This window comes from Lampris incognitus, chromosome 11 (genome assembly GCF_029633865.1).
Source record: "Lampris incognitus isolate fLamInc1 chromosome 11, fLamInc1.hap2, whole genome shotgun sequence".
NCBI lineage: Eukaryota > Metazoa > Chordata > Actinopteri > Lampriformes > Lampridae > Lampris > Lampris incognitus.
In genome coordinates, this window is record NC_079221.1 from 33,202,085 (window position 1) to 33,221,978 (window position 19,894).

General features: G+C 40.1%; 1 protein-coding gene across 1 annotated transcript in view; it reads left to right on the forward strand.

The window, feature by feature from the left end:
* The first annotated feature begins 227 nt into the window (after window positions 1–227).
* pth2ra (parathyroid hormone 2 receptor a) overlaps window positions 228–19,894 on the forward strand; it is a 104,226-nt gene continuing 84,559 nt past the window's right edge. The window contains exons 1-4 of the mRNA XM_056289757.1: window positions 228–349; window positions 1,420–1,517; window positions 5,713–5,896; window positions 14,082–14,235. Of these exons, the coding sequence (XP_056145732.1) occupies window positions 272–349; window positions 1,420–1,517; window positions 5,713–5,896; window positions 14,082–14,235 (514 nt within the window). The 5' untranslated portion in view covers window positions 228–271. The remainder of the gene's footprint in view (window positions 350–1,419; window positions 1,518–5,712; window positions 5,897–14,081; window positions 14,236–19,894) is intronic.

Here is a 19,894-nt window from a genome sequence, read left to right on the forward strand (position 1 = left end):
TTCAAGGACTAGGAGGCTAAACCATGAATAACCTTCTCAAGGTAACCAAAGCACAAAAATGATTGGATTTTTTATTTTACTTGCAGATGTTTCATGAACTTGTGTCCAAGCTGATGTAAAAAAACAAAAAAACAAAAACAAAAACATATTCTCACATGGAATGGAATCAAGGCTCTTGGGGGGGATTTAAATGCAAATTGGATGAAATGGTACTTGTGTGCTTGCAGGCCATGCTTACAGAAAGTGTGAGGTGAACGGTTCCTGGGTGTTTATGGAGAGCTTGAACAGAACTTGGGCAAACTACTCTGAGTGCCTAGGCTTCCTCCAGCCAATTGACGAGGAAGGGAAGGTAAGTACACCCATGCAAACATGCAGCTTGGATGGGCATCTGGGTGGCGTGGCAGTCTATTCCATTGCCTACCAACACAGGGATCGCCGGTTTGAATCCCTATGTTACCTCCGGCTTGGTCGGGTGTTCCTACACACACAATTGGCCATGTCTGCGGGTGGGAAGCCGGATGAGGGTGTGTGTTCTGGTCGCTGCACTAGTGTCTCCTCTAGTCGGTCGGGGCGCCTGTTTGGGGGGGAGGGGGAACTGGAGGAATAGCGTGATCCTCCCACGCGCTACGTTCCCCTGGTGAAACTCCTCACTGCCAGATGAAAAGAAGCGGCTGGCGACTCCACATGTATCGGAGGATGCATGTGGTAGTCTGTAGCCCTCCCCCGGATCAGCAGAGGGGGTAGAGCAGTGACCGGGATGGCTTGGAAGAGTGGGGTAATTGGCTGGATACAATTGGGGAGATAAAGGGGGAAAAATCCCCCCCCCCCTAAAAAATCCAAAAACCATTCAGCTTGAGAAGCACACATGGATCTGCCCTAGTGCAGAAACACACATAAACACTCAAAGTTTAAAGGCATTCCCTGTGGACCCCAAAGGGAAGGAAATGTAGGCAGACAAAAAGTCAGGTGTGTGTATGCCAGTGGGACAACCATAAAGATGGGAAGGAAGGGCTGGTTTGGGTGGTATGGAGTGAAATCAGTCTCAGCAGAACATGAATTTAAGAAGCCATTGAATCCATGATGCTTGGGGAAAAAAACTAAACATATTTTGATATTGTTGAAAAATTTCATGACGAATGTGAGAAAAAATTGGGTCTGAATTCATCTCCTTGAAAGTCATATCTTGAAAATTCAGATTAAAAAAAAATAATCAAGCAGCAGAAATATCAAAGCCTGATTAATTCAAATCTGAATTTTAGAGATCTGAATGTCAAGGTGCTGAATACAGACCCAGTGTGTTCAACCTGACTTTTTATATGATCATCTACAGTAAAAATTTTACATGGACAGCCTTAAATATCCCTCAGTCCTTGATTTCAGCTTGTTTTTGATATTTTAATACTCTTCCCCTGTACACAGCACAACTTCTTTGAGAGGCTTTACATCATGTATACCATTGGCTATGCTGTGTCCTTCAGCTCTCTACTGGTGGCCATCCTCATCATTGGGTACTTCAGGTAAGAGATGTACCTGATAGAGCACACCCCTACAGTAGGAACAATATGAGGTTTAGAGGAGATGGGCTAACAAGGATGCAGAAAGATTCATGAACAGCTAGATAAAAAAAGAGAGGAACAAAAAAACAACACTGAAAAATAATGGAGACCTGATAAACATATGGTGCATGAAGATATTTTTTAGAAGACAGTGAATAATGTTTGTGTGAGATGGGAACAGTGTGCATCTTGTCTTGCTGTTTTTTTGTTGTTTTTTTTGTCATTTTCTCTGATTCACTCTCATATATAATGCAGAATTTTTCTGAATTAAAACAGTTTCCCGAAGCACTGAATTAAAACACTCTTCATGGATTCAAAATAAATTGTATAAATTCAAAAAGACATAAGAAAATAAAGCATAGCAAAATAGCAAAACTGTTTGACAAACAGTGTGTGATAGAGCATGTTACAGAGATATCAACATTTTTATCAGTTATATCCAACAAAGTACTTGGTGGTATTGATGCTTGCAGGGTGACTTTTGTTTCTCTCTCTATATTTTTTTTTTCTCTTTTTTTTTGGATTTGTAAAAAAGTTTAGGTAGACTCTTCAGTTACTACCTCTGGTAGTTGAGTGAGAAACTTTAAACTGAGAAAATCTACTACTACTTTTGGCTGCTCCCATTAGGGGTCGCTACGGTGAATCATCCATTTCCTTTTCTTCCTGTCCTCTGCATCTTCCTGTGTCACACCAGCCACCTGCATGTCCTCTGTCACCACATCCATAAACCTCCTCTTTGGACTTCCTCTTTTCTTCTTCCCTGGCAGCTCCATATTCAGCATCCTTCCCCCAATATTCCCAGCATCTCTCCTCCACACATGTCCAAACCTTCTCTATCTTGCCTCGCTTTCTTTATCTCCAAACCATCCAACCTGAGATGTCCCTCTAATATACTCATTCCTAATCATGTCCTTCCGTCTTTTCATCAGTGCCACTGTCTCCAAACCATATAACATAGCTGGTCTCACTACCATCTTTTAAACCTTCCCTTTAACTCTTGCTGGTACCCTTCTGTCGCAAATCACTCCTGACACTCATCTCCACCCACTCCATCCTGCCTGTACTCTCTTCTTCACCTCTCTTCTGCACTCCCCGTTACTTTGGACAGTTGACCCCAAGTATTTAAACTCATACGCCTTCGTCACCTCCACTCCTTGCATCCTCACCATTCCACTGTCCTCCCTCCCATTCATGCACATGTATTCCATCTTGCTCCTACTGACTTTCATTCCTCTTCTCTCCCGTGCATAGCTCCACCTCTCCAGGCTTCACCTTTGAGAAAATATTAGCTGGAAAACAGAACATCATAATAGCCACAAAATCAACTAGATAAGTAAGGTTAACTACACCATACTACTTTAAATACATCATCATGGAAATCATCAATTAATTTTGAGATCCCAAAAGATGGTCTTTTCCACAAGGGATTCATTATTTTCATTTAACGGTAAGAGACATTTTCTTAGCCGAAAAAGTCTTATCTGTAGGTACCAAAAAATCATCAGATCTCAGCAGCCCATACAGTTGGTGCAGGTAATGAAAGGGAATCATAGTCTGGTAATTAAGTGAGTACATTTTTTAAAATACTGAGTTTGTAAATTTTTAAACTTACACAGTGTACCCTGTTCTCTGAGTTAGTTCTGTTGGCTTCTTCAAATTTAACTGCAGGGCCTGCAAACAAAATGCAGATTTCTTGTGTCTTTGCTCATTTATTTTTTAAAATGTCTCCTCTTTTGGCATGTCTAATTTCATGTTCTCTTATGTCCCTCCACTATACAACCCCTACACTGGTTTAAGGGGTTATTAGACTTCCACATACGTCCTCCAGCACATGTGAGTTTCTGCAAACTTCTCCTGCCAGCTGCAGGCTTCTCCAGGGGGATGTAACGTAGGCGTAGGCCCACGCTATTCCTCCCAGATCCACTGGCAGCTTTAGGCACCTCCCTGCCTGTAGCTGTTACTAATTGCAATGCGGGGAGACGTTGCACCCACCAGCTGTCCACCCAGGAAAATTGCTAATTACTGACTTACTGTATGTTCCATGTGAGGCCAGAGGCATCACTGGAGCTTGACCCTTAAATCCCAGCATTGGGACATTAAGGTATTAGCATAATGCACAACTTGATCTTTTCTTGTTTTTATTAGCTGAACCTTTGTAAAAGAATATACCATTGGCATAAGCCAAGCGTTTGTCAAGTGTTTGTCATATCTTGTGGAACTCACTATTCCATTGGATATGATGCTAGTTGGTATAATCTAATATTGAGTACATTAAGAAACCTATCTGAGTTGTCCATCTGAAAATTTTCATTTTTTAATTATAAACCACACATTTCTGGCACTCCTTAAAAAGGACAATACGGCCTAACCATCACATACATAGGATGGGATTTCTAATGTTCCAAGACTCCAGTAAGAGATTTTTAAATTAGATATTGGCTCTATCGTAACAGGGATCAAAAGAAAATCCTCGTCATTAAATTGCACTATACTTGCCACCACAGCAACATTTAAATGAAGAGCACTCATAAATGGAGAGCATAATGTACAATTGTGTATTAAAGAGTAATTAAACACCAAAGTCAATTTTAAAAAAAAATTGCCCCCCCGCCTTTTCTCCCCAATTGTACTTGGCCAATTACCCCACTCTTCCGAGCGGTCCCAATCTGGGGAGGGCCGCAGACTGCGGCGTCATGTGGAGTCGCCAGCTGCTTCTTTTCACCTGACAGTGAAGAGTTTCGCCAGGGGGACGTATCGCAGGATCACGCTATTCCCCCCTAGTCCCCCCCCCCCGAACCGGAGCCCCGACCGACCAGAGGAGGCGCTAGTGCAGCGACTAGGACACATACCCACATTCGGCTTCTCACCCACAGGCAAGGCCAATTGTCTGTAGTGATGACCAACCAAGCTGGAGGCAACATGGGGATACAAACTGGCGATCCCCATGTTGGTAGGCAATGGAATAGACCGCCATGCCACCCGGATGCCCCAAGTTTTTTATTTTATTGTTAATATATTCATGCTATACAGGTTTATATGTGTATCTTCTTAATACAAGTGATTTGTCTGACCAAAAATGTATAGCATATGAAAACTGCTGTTGGGCTGGTCAATCCACTGGCTATGGCTGCAGCTTTCTTGCTGTGTCTGATGCCAAAGGAACTGGTGAAATTTCTATCACAAATATTTTTTCAGCGAATTTCTTAGGTACACCAACATTGTTCTTGTGAAGTAGTTGTTTGCTTATTTTCAAATCATTGCCATCTTATCTGCACTGTCGCCTAAATCCAGGAAATGAATGTCAAATTGCATCATGGTTGATAGTCTGTGCAAGTAAAGAATATTTTTTTCAGTAACTCCCTTAGCAACACCACCACAGATCTTGTGAGGTGGTTTTGGATGTAAACGTGAGGTCTCTATGAAGATTGTTTTGAAATGTGACCAAAGGAGACCTGCTGGTAACACGAGAAGTTTGTGTTTAATTACTCTTCAAACAAAACAATTGAAATGAAGGGATTTTACAAGGAGAAATAGAATGTAAGACAAGGTTAGCTGTGTCTGTTCAGGTGTTAAGAACCTTTGAGAGCTTGGGTGAGAACATTTGGCAGAGAGCGTTGCAGCGTACCCAATGGCCCTAATACACAAATAGATGAGAACTCTTTCCATAAAACAGCTCTTCAGAGGCTGTAAGACAGCTTTCAGGGTCTGCCATCCATTGTATTATATCAGTTTTTCCTCCCTTGAGCGGCGTAATACATTGGTAACATTAGCAGGAGAAGTGGGTTCACTTCTGAGAAGTAAGAATCAATGAGGATTGGCTCATTGGATGATTCGGTTCTGCTCACAGAATGTGAAAATCTTCAAAACCCAACTTTCTTTGCCTCATAATGAGCAGTATTCAAATTCAGATGGAATACTGACCACCGACTTAATCTGACACAGGATTGGCTTTGTGGTTCATGTTGTTGTCTCACAGCAAGAGCTTCCCTGATAACTCAAAGGGTCAATTTAACTGATAAAAAGAATAGCTTTAAATGCTTTAAATTTATTTTGACCCTTTATCCCATCTCCAATAGACCCCTTAAAGAATTAATTGATTGTTATTACGCTTTTCTTTTTGCCATTGAGGTAATTACTGTATGTGCTCTCACTCCAGACGTCTTCACTGCACCAGAAACTACATCCACATGCACCTGTTTGTTTCCTTCATGTTACGGGCGGTCAGCATATTTGTAAAGGACAAGGTGGTCCATGCCAGTGCCGGTTTGCAGGACTTTGATTCTACTCTGATGGACAACTTCAAAAGTGTTAGCATGGCACCGCTGGACAAGTCTCAGTATGTAAGTACTTCCTGGTTTCAGCTCATGTTTCAACTATCAATGGAAAGCATGCTAAGTATATTTTCACACTGCTTTAGGTTAATGCTACAAGGTGACCTTCTCAGTATGAATCCTGTATCATGTGAATATTGTATCACATGACTTTTTTCAAATGTTTTTGCTATTATAAATTTGACTTTACCTGTTGCACATAAGTATAGTAGTGTATACACACACACACACACACACACACACACACACACACTGACGAGGTATACATTTTAAAAATATCATATAGCTATCTAATATTTAAATGGGATCTAGTCTATGTGAAAAATTAAGTAGCAACTAAAACTGATTTTGATCGTTAGTTAGCCCAAGGCCCCATTTAGCCAATATTCCCATTTTACCAGTTAGTCCAGAATTCTAGTAACATTTCTGTTAACCCAGTATTTTTTTCTGCCTCACAGTTATGATCATGAGTGATACACCCTCGCTCATTTTTCCAGTACTGTCTTTCACTTAAGTTCCTCCATTGAAAAGTAGCTTCATCAAAACAAAACAACAATCTGTTGCCATTATTTAGGTCAATGGAACCGATTTTTTTTAGTGTTCATTTCTCAGCGCAATACAATTTACTATAAAAAAAACAATTGAAACAATAGTTATTGTTATGTATTGCTTCAACTTAAAAATAAGCAATATCTTTGACAACATTGTACCTGTTAAAACTAAAAACATGGAAAAACAAAAAGCTCCCTGGAGAAATAGAGTGGTTGTTAGGCAGCTTAAGAGAGAGTGTCGCCAGGCAGAACGACAGTGGAGAAAGACTAAACTTCAGGTTCACCATGAAATTTACAAGGACAGACTGAATAAGTACTGCAAAGAAATTAAATAGGTAAGACAGTATTTTTTTCTGAGAGTCAGCACCTCCAAGTCTGAGGCCATGGTTCTCTACCGGAAAATGGTGGATTGCTCCCTCTGGGTTGGAGATGAGTTGCTATAGATGTCCATGGCTCTTTGTGTCCATGGAGCCATGGACATCTATAGCTCTGACAACGACTCCAAAAGGATAAATTCTGAGTCTCATCACCAGCCAGTCAGACTAGCTTCATCTAGTCAGAAAGGCACGAACTGAGGAAGCCTCTTGGATGGGAGGCGAAACGTCTTCACGGATATATACCAAGTCCAGTCGCACTTGATTCAACTCCTTTGGATAACCATGACCTGGATGAATGAGAACATTCACAGACGTGCTGATATATGGCTCCTTATTAATCTTGCACAATTCTTGATTGCATTATTTACATGTTTGAAATAAATCATTACTCATTGCTGTTTTCAGAGAGTGCTGCCAGTAGAGCGTCTGAGCCTTGTCACCAGTTTTCATCAGGTTCTCGGTGTTGGCCACTGAATGTCTGTAGTCATACTAGGGGTGGTGCTGTTCTGCGCTGCTGTAGGATCTTTATGTACTTCAACCCAGCATTACATTTGTATTAAATATTTACTGCAAAACATCAAACTTTAGACATGCATACTAACCAGAGCAATCTCTCATGTTGTTCAGCACCACAGCTAGAAGCATCACATGGAAAGACTAAAGAGGGAAATGCCCTGCTGTAGAGAAATGTTTACCAGTAGCTCAGTGTCTATTTACAGCACAGAACACTTTGTACTCATGTTCAGACTGCGATGATTGTTTCCCAGCTAAGACTTGGACTTGGCAGGGTAAATAAAATGTTCTGCGACAGTTTTCAATAGCACATAATGTCTCTGTCAGTTTGAAGAGAACAGGCTGTGGTGGCCACTGTAATTACAGAGAGGTTTTTACCAAACCTTCTGTGGCAAGAATCAGATCAAGTGACAGTGGGGGATCAGGGTCTTGAACAAAGTTTAAATCTGCAGAGGCAGAACAGGAGAAAGAAAGAAAGACAGATGTGTGATTGTCCTTTCCTAGGCAAGGAAGGTCACATAGCCCTTAACTGTTAATCATGTTTACCTTTTCTTGGTTTTCAAATTAACACCACTAACACCTAATGTCATATATTTTGATTAACCTTTTAGCACAGCATCGATTGGGAATGTAAATGGCAGATAGTCTTTACACAGTTTGCATCTTTGCTTTGAAGCAAAACGGCTGTTCTTTGCAGCTGAGCTTTCAAAAACAAACATCTGGAAACATAATTGCCAGTAAAGGTCAGGTTTGATAGTCTGATTCCTGGATAAGTGTGATCTGAATTCTTAAACACAGTGTCGGCATCTGCGAGGCGTGGCAGTCTAGTCTGTTGCCTACCAACATGGGGCTCAGCGGTTTGAATCCCAGTGTTACCTCTGGTTTGGTCGGACGTCTCTACAGACACCCGTGTCTGCGGGTGGGAAGCCGGATGTGGATTTGTGTCCTGGTTGCTGCACTAGCACCTCCTCTGGTCAGTTGGGCCGCCTGTTCGGGGGGGAGGGGGCACTGGGGGAAATAGCATAATCCTCCCATGTGCTATGTTCCCCTGGCAAAACTCCTCACTATCAGGTGAAAAGAAGAGGCTGGTGATTCCAAATGTATCGGAGGAGGCATAGGGTAGTCTGCAGCCCTCCCCAGATTGGCAGAGAGGGTGGAGCAGCGACTGGGACGACTCAGAAGAGTGGGGTAATTGGACGGGTACAATTGGGGAGAAAAAGGGGGGGGGAATCAAAAAAACAAAAACAAAAAACACCATGTCTGCTTTTCAGTACATTGTGTACACCCTTGGAAGAATTGACACAAATTACAAGTTTTGAGATACCCCATGATATCTACAATCGCACATGAAAGGCGAAGTTAAACGCTGTAGATTTTCTCATGGTATCATGGCAAGAATAGGGTTAGCGTCAGAGTTCAATTCAAAGATAAATTTTGGTGACAACCATCTCACATGGGAAGGACATAAAGTAAGGTGAAGGATGTAAACAAAATTAATTTTGCACCCACATTTTTTATACTTGTCTCAACTAGGGAAAAAAAAATTCCATTGCTCTTTCATAAGTACGTTCAGTTAATCTTCTCATTTATTAGCCTGTGTGCCATTAGCAAATAATGTAATTATAGTTTGAGTACTGTTACCATCTGCCTTGCTCCTTGCACAGGTCTACAACACTCAATAATGAAAGAAGTCTACACATTTGTCACCTGGCATAATTAACACTGCTTTTGGTGGCTAATGTAAGTAAGCTCACTGAGTAGATGTTTAATGGATTTGAAGTGCTTGAGTCAGTTCTTCTGGGATTAAAAAAATGCATGTATTTCCATTAAAACAAAATTTCTTTTAGAAATGATTCTCATTGATTGAAGTGAGGAGGATGGGCTCATTAGAGAGCATGGATCCGCAGCAGAACACCGTTACGCCACTGAATAATTTGTTCCAAGGATAACATAATAATGTGGATTCCCATCATTCCCACGTGAAAGTTGGAATATCATTCACTTAATTCACTCCCACACAGTAATACACGAGTTGATACAAATTGCGTTGTGGCCATCTTGATGTGGATTTAATGAAGATTTAAAAGGTGGGAGAGACTGCTGAAGCAGTTTGAGGTGCCATTTAAAGTTTCCTGTTCACACTCTCATTTCTCCTCTACGCCTAAAAACTTCAATTAATTGCTGTGTTAAGATTCATATTTTCAATAACACATAATGAAAATAATGAGCCATTTCAATATTCTAACACTACATGAAAATATAAAATCCTGCCCTCCATATTATGTTTAAAAGTCTGAAATCTCATTCTGTTTTCATATCAGAAACGTCATGTTCAATTTTTGCAACTTTAGGTACAAACATTTTCTTCATCTCCCCCACCTTTTGTCTTACATCACAATGAGTCCATAACTGCCAGGAAGACATGAGGTAATCGCCAGGAAGACATAAGGTAATCTTTTGTAAATGTCAAGGTGAAAATTAAAAAAAAAACATGTTGGCGTTACATGTTTAAAAGCATGTCACAAAATAAACGCATAGCACCCCGAAAATAAATCTTACAATGAATGTGACATAGGCACTATAAGTTTGTTAGCCACTAACTGCAGATACACACTTTGTTATGCCTGTCCAGTTCCCTGCACTTCCCTTTAGGTTTTACCTGAAGCCCAAAGTCAAACAACAAACACAATATATATTTGCATAATCTCACAAACCACCACTTACCAGAAGATGACAAAAGAAAAGGCGGCTCATCTCTACTACTTTTTTCCTGTTGTGGAATTAGATATTTATTGACTGTATTGTACAAAACAATACTTTTAAAGCAGATTTAGGAAAGGCTTAGGGTTACAGTTTGATAATATGATTTTTTTAAAATTTTTCTGCCTTTTTCTCCCCAATTGTATCCAGCCAATTATCCCACTCTTCCAAGCCATCCCGGCCGCTGCTCCACCCCCTCTGTGGATCTGGGGAGGGCTGCAGACTACCACATGCCTCCTCTGATACATGTGGGGTCGCCAGCTATTCTCCCCAGTCCCCCCCCCCCCCCCGAACAGGCACCCTGACCGATCAGAGGAGGCGCTAGTGCAGCGACCAGGACACACATACTCGCATCCGGCTTCCCACCCGTAGACACGGCCAATTGTGTCTGGCCAATTGTGTCTCCGACCAAGCCGGAGGCAACACAGGGATTCAAACCGGCAATCCCCGTGTAGGTAGGCAACGGAACAGATCGCCATGCCACCCAGACGCCCTGATAATATGAAGTTAATCTGAACAGAAACACTCCAACAAAGACACATCAAGCAAAACAAAAAGACATTAGCAAAGATACAACCTAACAACAACCGGAGGTCACAAATATAATTGCCAAAAAAAAATGTATTAACTCAGGTGATTAATTTCCTCTAGGGTATTAACAGCACTTTAGTCTTACGTTTTCCTGAGCCATAGCTTGGCTTCAAATGGCAAAGCTTTGAACAGGCTTACATTTCACAGCTTTGTTTATCTAAAAGAAGTTCACTGTGGCTGCAGCCAAAGTTATGGACCCCCAATACTGTACACTAAGGGTACATTAATTAACATTAGTTAATACAGTAATAAGCATTAACTAACAGTTAATCAATGCAACAATACATATTAAGTAGCTGTTAACAAATGTCTCGTTAACATTTATTAAGGGTTTACAGGTTAATTAGGGTACTAGTATTAGTAAATGATGAACACCACTAGACACATTAGTTAACTATTAGATATTGTTTATTACTGCATTAACTAATGTTAATTAATGTACTTTTATTGTACGGTGTTACCTGTTCTTATCTTGTGAAGTTGTAGTTGTAATATTATCGTCCATTATTTTCATCTATATAAAATGCAACTTGATTGATTGATTGATCCATCTTCTATTCAGATCATTTTGAATCCTGGAGTATACCTTGTATAGCAGAGCTCTATCACTGATGCTACACGGCCATTTAGTCTGTGTAGCCATATATGTCAATAGCAAGTCGTGTGGCTAGAACTAAAAAGTGTGATATCGAGCTTCTTCTTGCAGATTCCTCAGATTTGTGTGTGTGTGTATGTGTGTGTGTGTGTGTGTGTGTGTAGTTCTAACAGTGCAACATTCAAACCTTGGATTCAAGCATCTGCTTTTGCAAAGGAAAAGCTAAAATGAGTTTTCCCTTTAATATTAGGGTGGGGCTCTACTACAACATGTTCATAACAATAAATGACATTATGACATCTTCCTGTAAAATGCTACTCAGATTATGTACAATGAGATAACCTGATAACCATAATTTAACAGATATTAGATTGTGTGTAAAAAAAAATTATAAATGCACAATGTGATTTTTTTTTGTGTGCACAACTATTTTGGTTCATTCAACATTTGGTATGTGGATTCAGCTCTAGTGTAATATGGGTCAGGGTGTCAGCGTTGGTAGGTGTAGGAGTCGTGAGTACTTCATGACTCAAAATCACCGTTTTTATAATACTTAATGCAGTGTCAAAGCCAGAGCTTTAACACCATGGGTGCAAGTCCTTAAACATTGCCCTTGCATCGTATTATCTTCTCTACATTGTGATTTTATTTTTGCCCTTTTTTGCAACCCTCTTACTAAAAGCATTACTTTGGTTCAAACTTCTTTCTTCTTTAATGGCCAAAGATTACTGAGCTTGGCAAGCAAGCGGTTTAAAAAAGTGATGCAATTGAAAGTGGGCTAACGTCTCCGGTGAAGTGGCCAGAAGCAATTTACCGTTTGGATGTTAATATTTTCCCTCAGCCGTTTTATGAGGCGGCGCCCCTATTATCATTTACTTAATTATTTATTTTCTTTTAAGTAGCATCTGCCTTGCTCACCGTTTACAGATACTTCAACAGATGCATTGTATTTATGTGGTGCAGATAATGTTAAATATCCATCCACAATTCAAAACAAAATCACATCACTGTTTGAAATAAATATGTATAGGTTTTCTGTTGTTAAATATAGGCAGCTGTAATGCATTACTGGTTCATTTTCCCTTGACTCACAGCCATTTGTATTGATAGGGTTCTTAGGTCAGGTCACGTAGTATTTCCACATGTCAAACTTTGGTTCACATGTAAAATCACTGTTTCATGTGTGAAATTTCATTTTTAAATTTGATAGTCACTTTCATGTGTTTTTTTTTTAAGGGGGGGTATGTTAAATTGGAGATTTTGTTTCATGTTCGAGAGGGATGATGTCATAGTGTCTGTTTACTGGTCTGTCTACCTGTCTACAATACAAATACAATATAAAATACATTACTCAATTTAGAATAGGGATGAATGAATTTTCAATATGGATTCACTTTAATTCTAGAGAGCTGAGATGTATCCTTAGCCAATGACTGTTTCTTGGAATAACTCAAAACAAGTTTGTATGGCTAAAGTAAGTATACAGCATTGATTTAAATAGAAAAAAAAACCCAAACCTTATTCACATTAGGAAACTTTAATTCAACTTCTTTATTGTTTTCTTTTCTTAAATCTCTACTTTACTCCTCTACAGTCCTAATTTCATGGACATCAGTGCACATGCCTCTTTGGTAATCAGTTTCCTCTTAAAGATACTGACAAAAACGCTCTGACAAAGCTGTCCAGGTCTCCATCCTCCATTCGCCCACAACTTTATAATAATTTTCAGCCCAACTTTTCTAATACAAACCCCATTGTGAGTTGCAGTTGGTCAAGACCCAATGGGCTGAGGTAATAACCTTGTTTTTGCTCACAAACATTTCCACATTTTCCTCTTTGAGAAACAAAAGAATAGTCATTTAAAAAGAATGTAATACTCTAATCTGCTGTGCACCTGTTGTGCATGAGATATATTCCCTGTTCATGAAACTGGTTCCCTGCTATTGATGTCAGTTTTCTAATATCTGCATGAAGACGCTTCAAATTATGTCCTTCATAATTTGATGGACATAATTTGAAGGGACTGAACCACGGAAGTTTGTTTTTCTTTTTCTTCTCATTATTTTGTTTTTCTATCAGGTGCGTTACTTTTTCACCAATTCATATAGCGTGGGTGACAAGACTGAGGTACTTTGTACGAAGGGTACATGTGAAACAGTTTTCCAACTTGCAGTATTTAATTAACAAAATACTAAAGCTGCCTTGCCCTTTAGCTGTAAAGAACAGTCCACAGCCATAATAATATCCTTTACAGAAGTTATGCAACAGTTCAACAGTTTCAACTAACAATGGTAATAACCATCCTTAGTATCAATGTGTCAGCAAATTCCAGCTTCTTCTCACTACCTGCTCAGATGCACATACTAGTTCATGAGAGGCTCATGGTAAAAAAGTGATCCTTGATGTCCCAAATGAGCCATTCCTCCATCTCCCTGGCCCTCAACCAATGCTCAAACCATGTAGCAGTCACCAAAATAAACAATATGGTTAACGGCCAATTTGGCTTGGGATCAGTCAGAGTTACAGGCCAATTCATTGACAGCTTGACTTCCCTTTTCTGATGATGAGGGAGCCAAAAGTTTTTCTAGTGAGCTACACTTTCCCTTTTTTCCTCCTCCCCTTCTCTCTGTCCCCTTTGTTTAATAACCCTATCTTACTTCTTGGTAAGAGAGGAGTGGTGGAGGGTGAGGGGAGGAGAGGAGAGAAGGAATAATGAAAAAGCTTTGGGATGCACCCAGGATTCTCCCTGGCTCCAAACCTGGCTGGGCCGCCATGACTACAACACGTTTGCTTTGTTCCTTAACCAGATTGGCTGCAAGGTGACGGTGCTGCTGTTCATCTACTTCCTGGCTACTAACTACTACTGGATCCTGGTGGAGGGGCTCTACCTTCACAGCCTTATTTTCATGGCCTTCCTCTCAGACTCTAAATACCTGTGGGGATTCACCCTCATTGGATGGGGTTAGTAAAATACCTTTTCTTTTATAGACTTTGAGATATTGTTTTATATTCATAATTTTCTCTTTAAAATGTCGTGTGTGTGTCTTTGTGTCTTTATGTTGAGTAACACACCAAGATAAATAGCTTTTTTTTTTTACATAAAAACTTATAACTTGAGATTTGGAATCAATACTGTGTGGTATCAGTGCATCACACTTTTATATTGTATGGGTGTGTTTAGGTCAAATATCAGAATTACACAAAATGCTGATCTATTGCTATGATAAATGTAAATGATTGGATGTGAAATATATAGGTACAGGTAGTCCCCAGGTTACGAACGCCCGACATATGAACTCCCATCCTTATGAACTGACATCTGTAAAGCCTATTATTTACAACAAAACAAAAAAATCGAGTTACACACAATGGTTCGTACTAATGAATGGACAGACTACTTAGCATGATGCGCACACTGCGTGTTTTAGGCAGTTCGTCGGCTCAAAGGAGAACAATGCCACGCCGTCATCTCCATTTTAAGTTGGATCACGTAAACATTGTTTTGTGCATTGTGTTTTGACTTAAATTTTTTGTGTGTTTACCCTCATAATCGTGGCTTCAAAGTGCAAATCTGATATAAGTGATGGTGATGTACCAAAGAAAAGAAAAATGATCACGATTGAAACGAAAGTGGAAATAATAAAGTGTTCAGAGAGGTGAAACGCTCTTATTTTTTCACTTGCCCAGCGAGGTGAGCCCCAAGCAGGCTCTCGTTTCTGGCGTCAAACAGCCGGCCTCCGCCAGTCGCAACCCGCTCCCGGGACAGGGCAGGTGGGGAGTTTGAAATGTAAGAAATGTTTCTTTAAAGTTTTTTATACCTATACACTCATTCTCTCTTTCAATCATAAATACGGTACTGTAGTTACATTTATTATTATTACTGCATTATTATATTTATGAAGTTTTAAGGTAAAATATATATTATATACTAAATGGCGACAGGCATGGCCGCAAGTCCATGGATATTGGGTTGGCATCCAGCGCTTTACCTGTGCCCCCGTCCATAGGGCTAGTGGTTGTCTCAGGAAGGGCATCTGATGTAAAACTTGGCCAAATCAGTATGTGGATTGACAAGACCATACCGAATCAGTTGAGGCCTGCATTAACAATGGCTATAATTGGTGCTGTGCCCTCACAGGGTCCTAATGGAAACTGTAAAATCTGCTGTGGTGACCCCAGAAAAACGGGAAAAGTTGAAAGAAGAAGAAGATATACTATATACTAAGTCAAACATTTGACTAATTGACGCTAGATGTGAACTGTACGTAACTGTTTCGACGTGCATACAAATTCGACATAAGAACAGACTCGGAAACGAAACTCATTCGTAACCCGGGGACGACCTGTAATTCAAAGAGATAACCATGTTTGAACTTCTTATGTTACACGATAATTTAAAAATACAGCTATTTTGGATTCTTTTGTACTAAAATCTATGTAAAGTGCTCCTTTCTGCCAAAGGACAGTGAACATTCAAGTGAAAGTGTAAAATTGCAAAACCTGATGTCAGTCACACAATAGTGCATCAACAGTGGGTTAATATAAAATTCCCAAATAGTAACATGTGGTGCATGTGTGGGTGTCTTTCATTGTAAAACAATCCATTTGAAACATCTCTTTGCAGTACCCATTTCCAAAAGGAATTAAAATCTGATTTTTTCCTCAATACTTCATGAGATTTGCCAAGTGAAGTTTGTGAAGTATGTGAAGTTTAAACACAAACTGTAATGGTAATAGAAAACAATTGATAAGATGCCAACAATTTATTTGCAGGGAATTCGCTTTGAATGTTGCACAGTAAAGAAACAGTTATTCCACACTTTACTGATGATAACACGTGACTCAGCCCAATCGCCAATAAATCACATATTTCTCTTTTCGCTTTGGTTGCCACAGATAAAGTCCACCACAAGGCTGTGCATTGTCAAGTTGAAATTTGCCCCCAGTGATTGGAGAGTTCCGTTTTGTAATGAATGTTCAATTACTTTAAATACACATGGGAGATGCTTTGTGCTAACAATCTTGATGTGTTCCTCTCCTGTGCCTAGGTGTTGGTTGTGCATAAAATCTGTTTATTATGTAGAAACATTGGCAAATGCTCTTCTCAGTGATTTGTCGCACAGTCAATCTTCTTTGCGAGCAATTGTTGAATGAATGAATGAACTGGAATGAGTCTTTAACATACCAGGAATTTAATTCTAAAATTATTTGAAAAAATATTTTTTGATATAAATTCTTGTGTTCCTACCACAGAAAATAAGTTATCCTAGTCTATTTACCCTTTACTTGGATATATTTTCACCACAGATGGTAACAAAATGGAAAGCAGGGGAAAAAACACCAATATAGTTCATCTTCTCTACTTTAACATTGGGTAATGCGATGGGGATTATTTTTCAATTGTTCTTCGAAATCTCAGGTGCTAGAATCAAGTATCAACGGAGCAAAAAAGAAAAGAAAAGAAAAGAAAGAAAATTGAAGTTAGCTCAGTTACTTTTCATCTACTGTGTTTCTTTTTTTCTCTCCATGGAGTTGGCATCCGCCAACAATCCTGTGAGATTTCCAAAGGTTGCTTAATCAATTCTGATTTGCCATATGTTCACTTTAATTAAAGCAATACACAGAGGGAGAAAGAGTGGAAAAAAATCATGTATTTGGCTGGTAGAGCAGACTTAAACTGTTGTGAATTAATGAAATCCTAATGTGGATGACATTTAATGCTGCCTACAATGTAGGCAACAAAGGAGTGTGAGGAGGTCATTTCAGTCAGGAACCTGAGTCACGTATTTTTATCACAATCAGTTGTCCAAAACTCTTAATTTCAAAGTATGCCATCTATGCAAGCTTTAAGATGCCCCTGGTGATGAATGCGTAGCATATATAGTTATAGATTATCTTCTGCTTTACACAGCATGGGTTCAAGTATGCAGTGAACCGCATCGGTTTTAAGACAAACCGTACAGGTTTTTCTATCCTAACGAGACATTTGGTCCCCATTAGGATAGAAAAACCTGAAACCAGCTACCTTGTGGGGACATTTTATGGGTCCCCATGAAGAAAAGGGTCTATTTTAGGGTTAGGACTTGGGTTTAGGGTTAGAATTAAGTTAAAGTTAGGGTAAGAGTTAAGGTCAGGCATGTAGTTATGATGGTTAAGGGTTAAGGGTTAAGGAATTAATGTAGTCAATGAGGGCTCCCCACAAGTATAGGGTGTCATGGTGTGTGGGTGTGTGTGTGTTACCCTAACTATTCCCAGCCAAAGCTAGTCTCGTCTCACTAAACAGAACATATGCCACATGTCACGAACCATTCCACACAACCTCATCAGCACGACTCATAATCATCACATTCTTAACTAGAAATAATCCATGATCATATCCTGGGATAGGCTCTGGAAAATAAGCACCTTAGCTTGCTTTGTCCGTCTGGTAGGCTATCCCTTTTCCAAATTCCTGTCTTAATAAATTCATTTATTGGGAGATAATACTCTGGCAACATGCTGTCAACTTACAGGTTAAGGAAACTTACTTTGCTTCCGTGTGTGTGTCCATTTGTTTGTTTGCTAGCTACAGCAGCTACTACTACATTCATGCCCTCTGTTATATTTGTTAAGACGGTTAGCTATCAATGAGCTAATTTGGCGTCTAGTTAGACAGCAAGCTGGCTAACATTAGCCAAGCCCCCCCCTTTTCTCCCCAATTGTATCCGGCCAATTACCCCGCTCTTCCGAGCCGTCCTGCTCACTGCTCCACCCCCTCTGCTGGTCCGGGGAGGGCTGCAGATTACCATATGCATCCTTCGATACATGTGGAGTCGCCAGCCACTTCTTTTCACCTGACAGTGAGGAGATTCGCCAGGGGGATGTAGCGCGTGGGAGGATCACGTTGTCCCCTCCAGTTCCCTCTCTCCCCTGAACAGGCACCCCAAAGGACCAGAGGAGGCGCTAGTGCATCAACCAGGACACATAACTCACATCTGCCCACCCACTGACACAGCCAACTGTGTCTGTAGGGATGCCCCGACCAAGCGATTGGGATGCCCTGACCAAGGGATGCCCCTGACCAGCGATTCCCGTGTTAGTAGGCAACGGAATAGACTGCCACGTCACCCAGACATCCACATTAGCCAAGCTTTTATGCTGACTGAGATGATGATAGCTGATAGCTCGGACATGATAAGACCAAAGACTGGCCATGATAAGACCAACGACATGTGTATTGACTTTAGACATAATCCCTCCAACCTGGTCAACACTAAGATTAATGGTCAGGAGGTTGAAATTTTTGAGTCATAGAAGTACTTGGGCACTACAATTGATAACAAGCTGAACTTTGATTGTAATACCAATTTGCTATGCAAAAAAAAGCCAGCAGCGCCTCTTTTGTCTGAGAAAGCTGGCTAAGTTCAGTGTCGACAGGTCACTGCTGACTTTTTTCTGACTTTTTTCTACAGATCTTTCATTGAGTGGGTTATTACTTTTTTCTTTTATCGGGTTGGTATGCCCCTCTCAATCTTAAATGGAAAAATGCACTAACAAAGGTGATCAAGGTCTGCAGTAGTATCACAGGTACCCAACAGAAAATTCTGTCTGATTTATATAACAAGCACATGTTAAGGAAAGCAGAATCCATCCTGTCGACAGCACCCGCCCCCTGCACCAAGAGTTTCGGACCTTGCCTTCTGGTTCCTGCTTCAAATACCCAGTAGTCAAAATCAATTGATACAAACACTCCATTTCCTCAGCCATTTCACTGCTAAACTCCAATCGTAAGAGGTAGCACCAGCTCCACCTTGATAAACACTGTTAACACGGTTTACTGTTGCATTGCTTTTTATTGGCTTTGTTCTCCTCACTACATGTTGTATTTATTTGCGTTATGTGTTCTATGGAATGTTTGTGTGTTTAAATGTTGCCGCTGCTACACAACAATTGTCCCTCTGGGAATGAATTAAACCTACTTGACTGGATACCTCTGGCTAACGATCTTTGCTAGCTTTGGTAGTATCAGTCCCATAGAGAGATATTAAGTAACTTAGATGGTATGAACAATTACATGCTACCTTGTTGGCTGGCTATCTTGCATGCCATTTTGGCTGCTTGCATTAGTGCTTTGGCAACCGTCATGCTTGGCGCCATGAAAAAACACTATCGCTTTGGGTATAAATAATATAGAATTCATTTGTTGATGTCAAATGCTTATTCTTTTAGCATTTTTTAACGGATTAACTTTAAAGTTTACATTGAAAAATTAATGGGCCAGTCATTTTTACAATTGTAGAATATTAAACTTTTATTTAAATTCAATACCAGCTACATAAATGTGGCCACTGAACAGCATATCCTCAACCTTAGCGGGACAGATTGATATATCATCCCAGGGATCTGCATTGTTGAACATAAGATAATGATGGCAGATGTCACATATATGTGAAATTAACATTGGTGAATATTCGCCTCCCGTTCACTTCCATTCTATGCAAGCGAAGGGGTGAATAAAACATTCGCTTCCAGTGGCGAAAGACATTTGTATCTTCATGTGAAGTTCAACTTCAGTGAACTTTGACCGACAAATCCGTAGCCTCAATCAGAAGAAAAGAAGTGTGTGTGGTTGACCCCATGT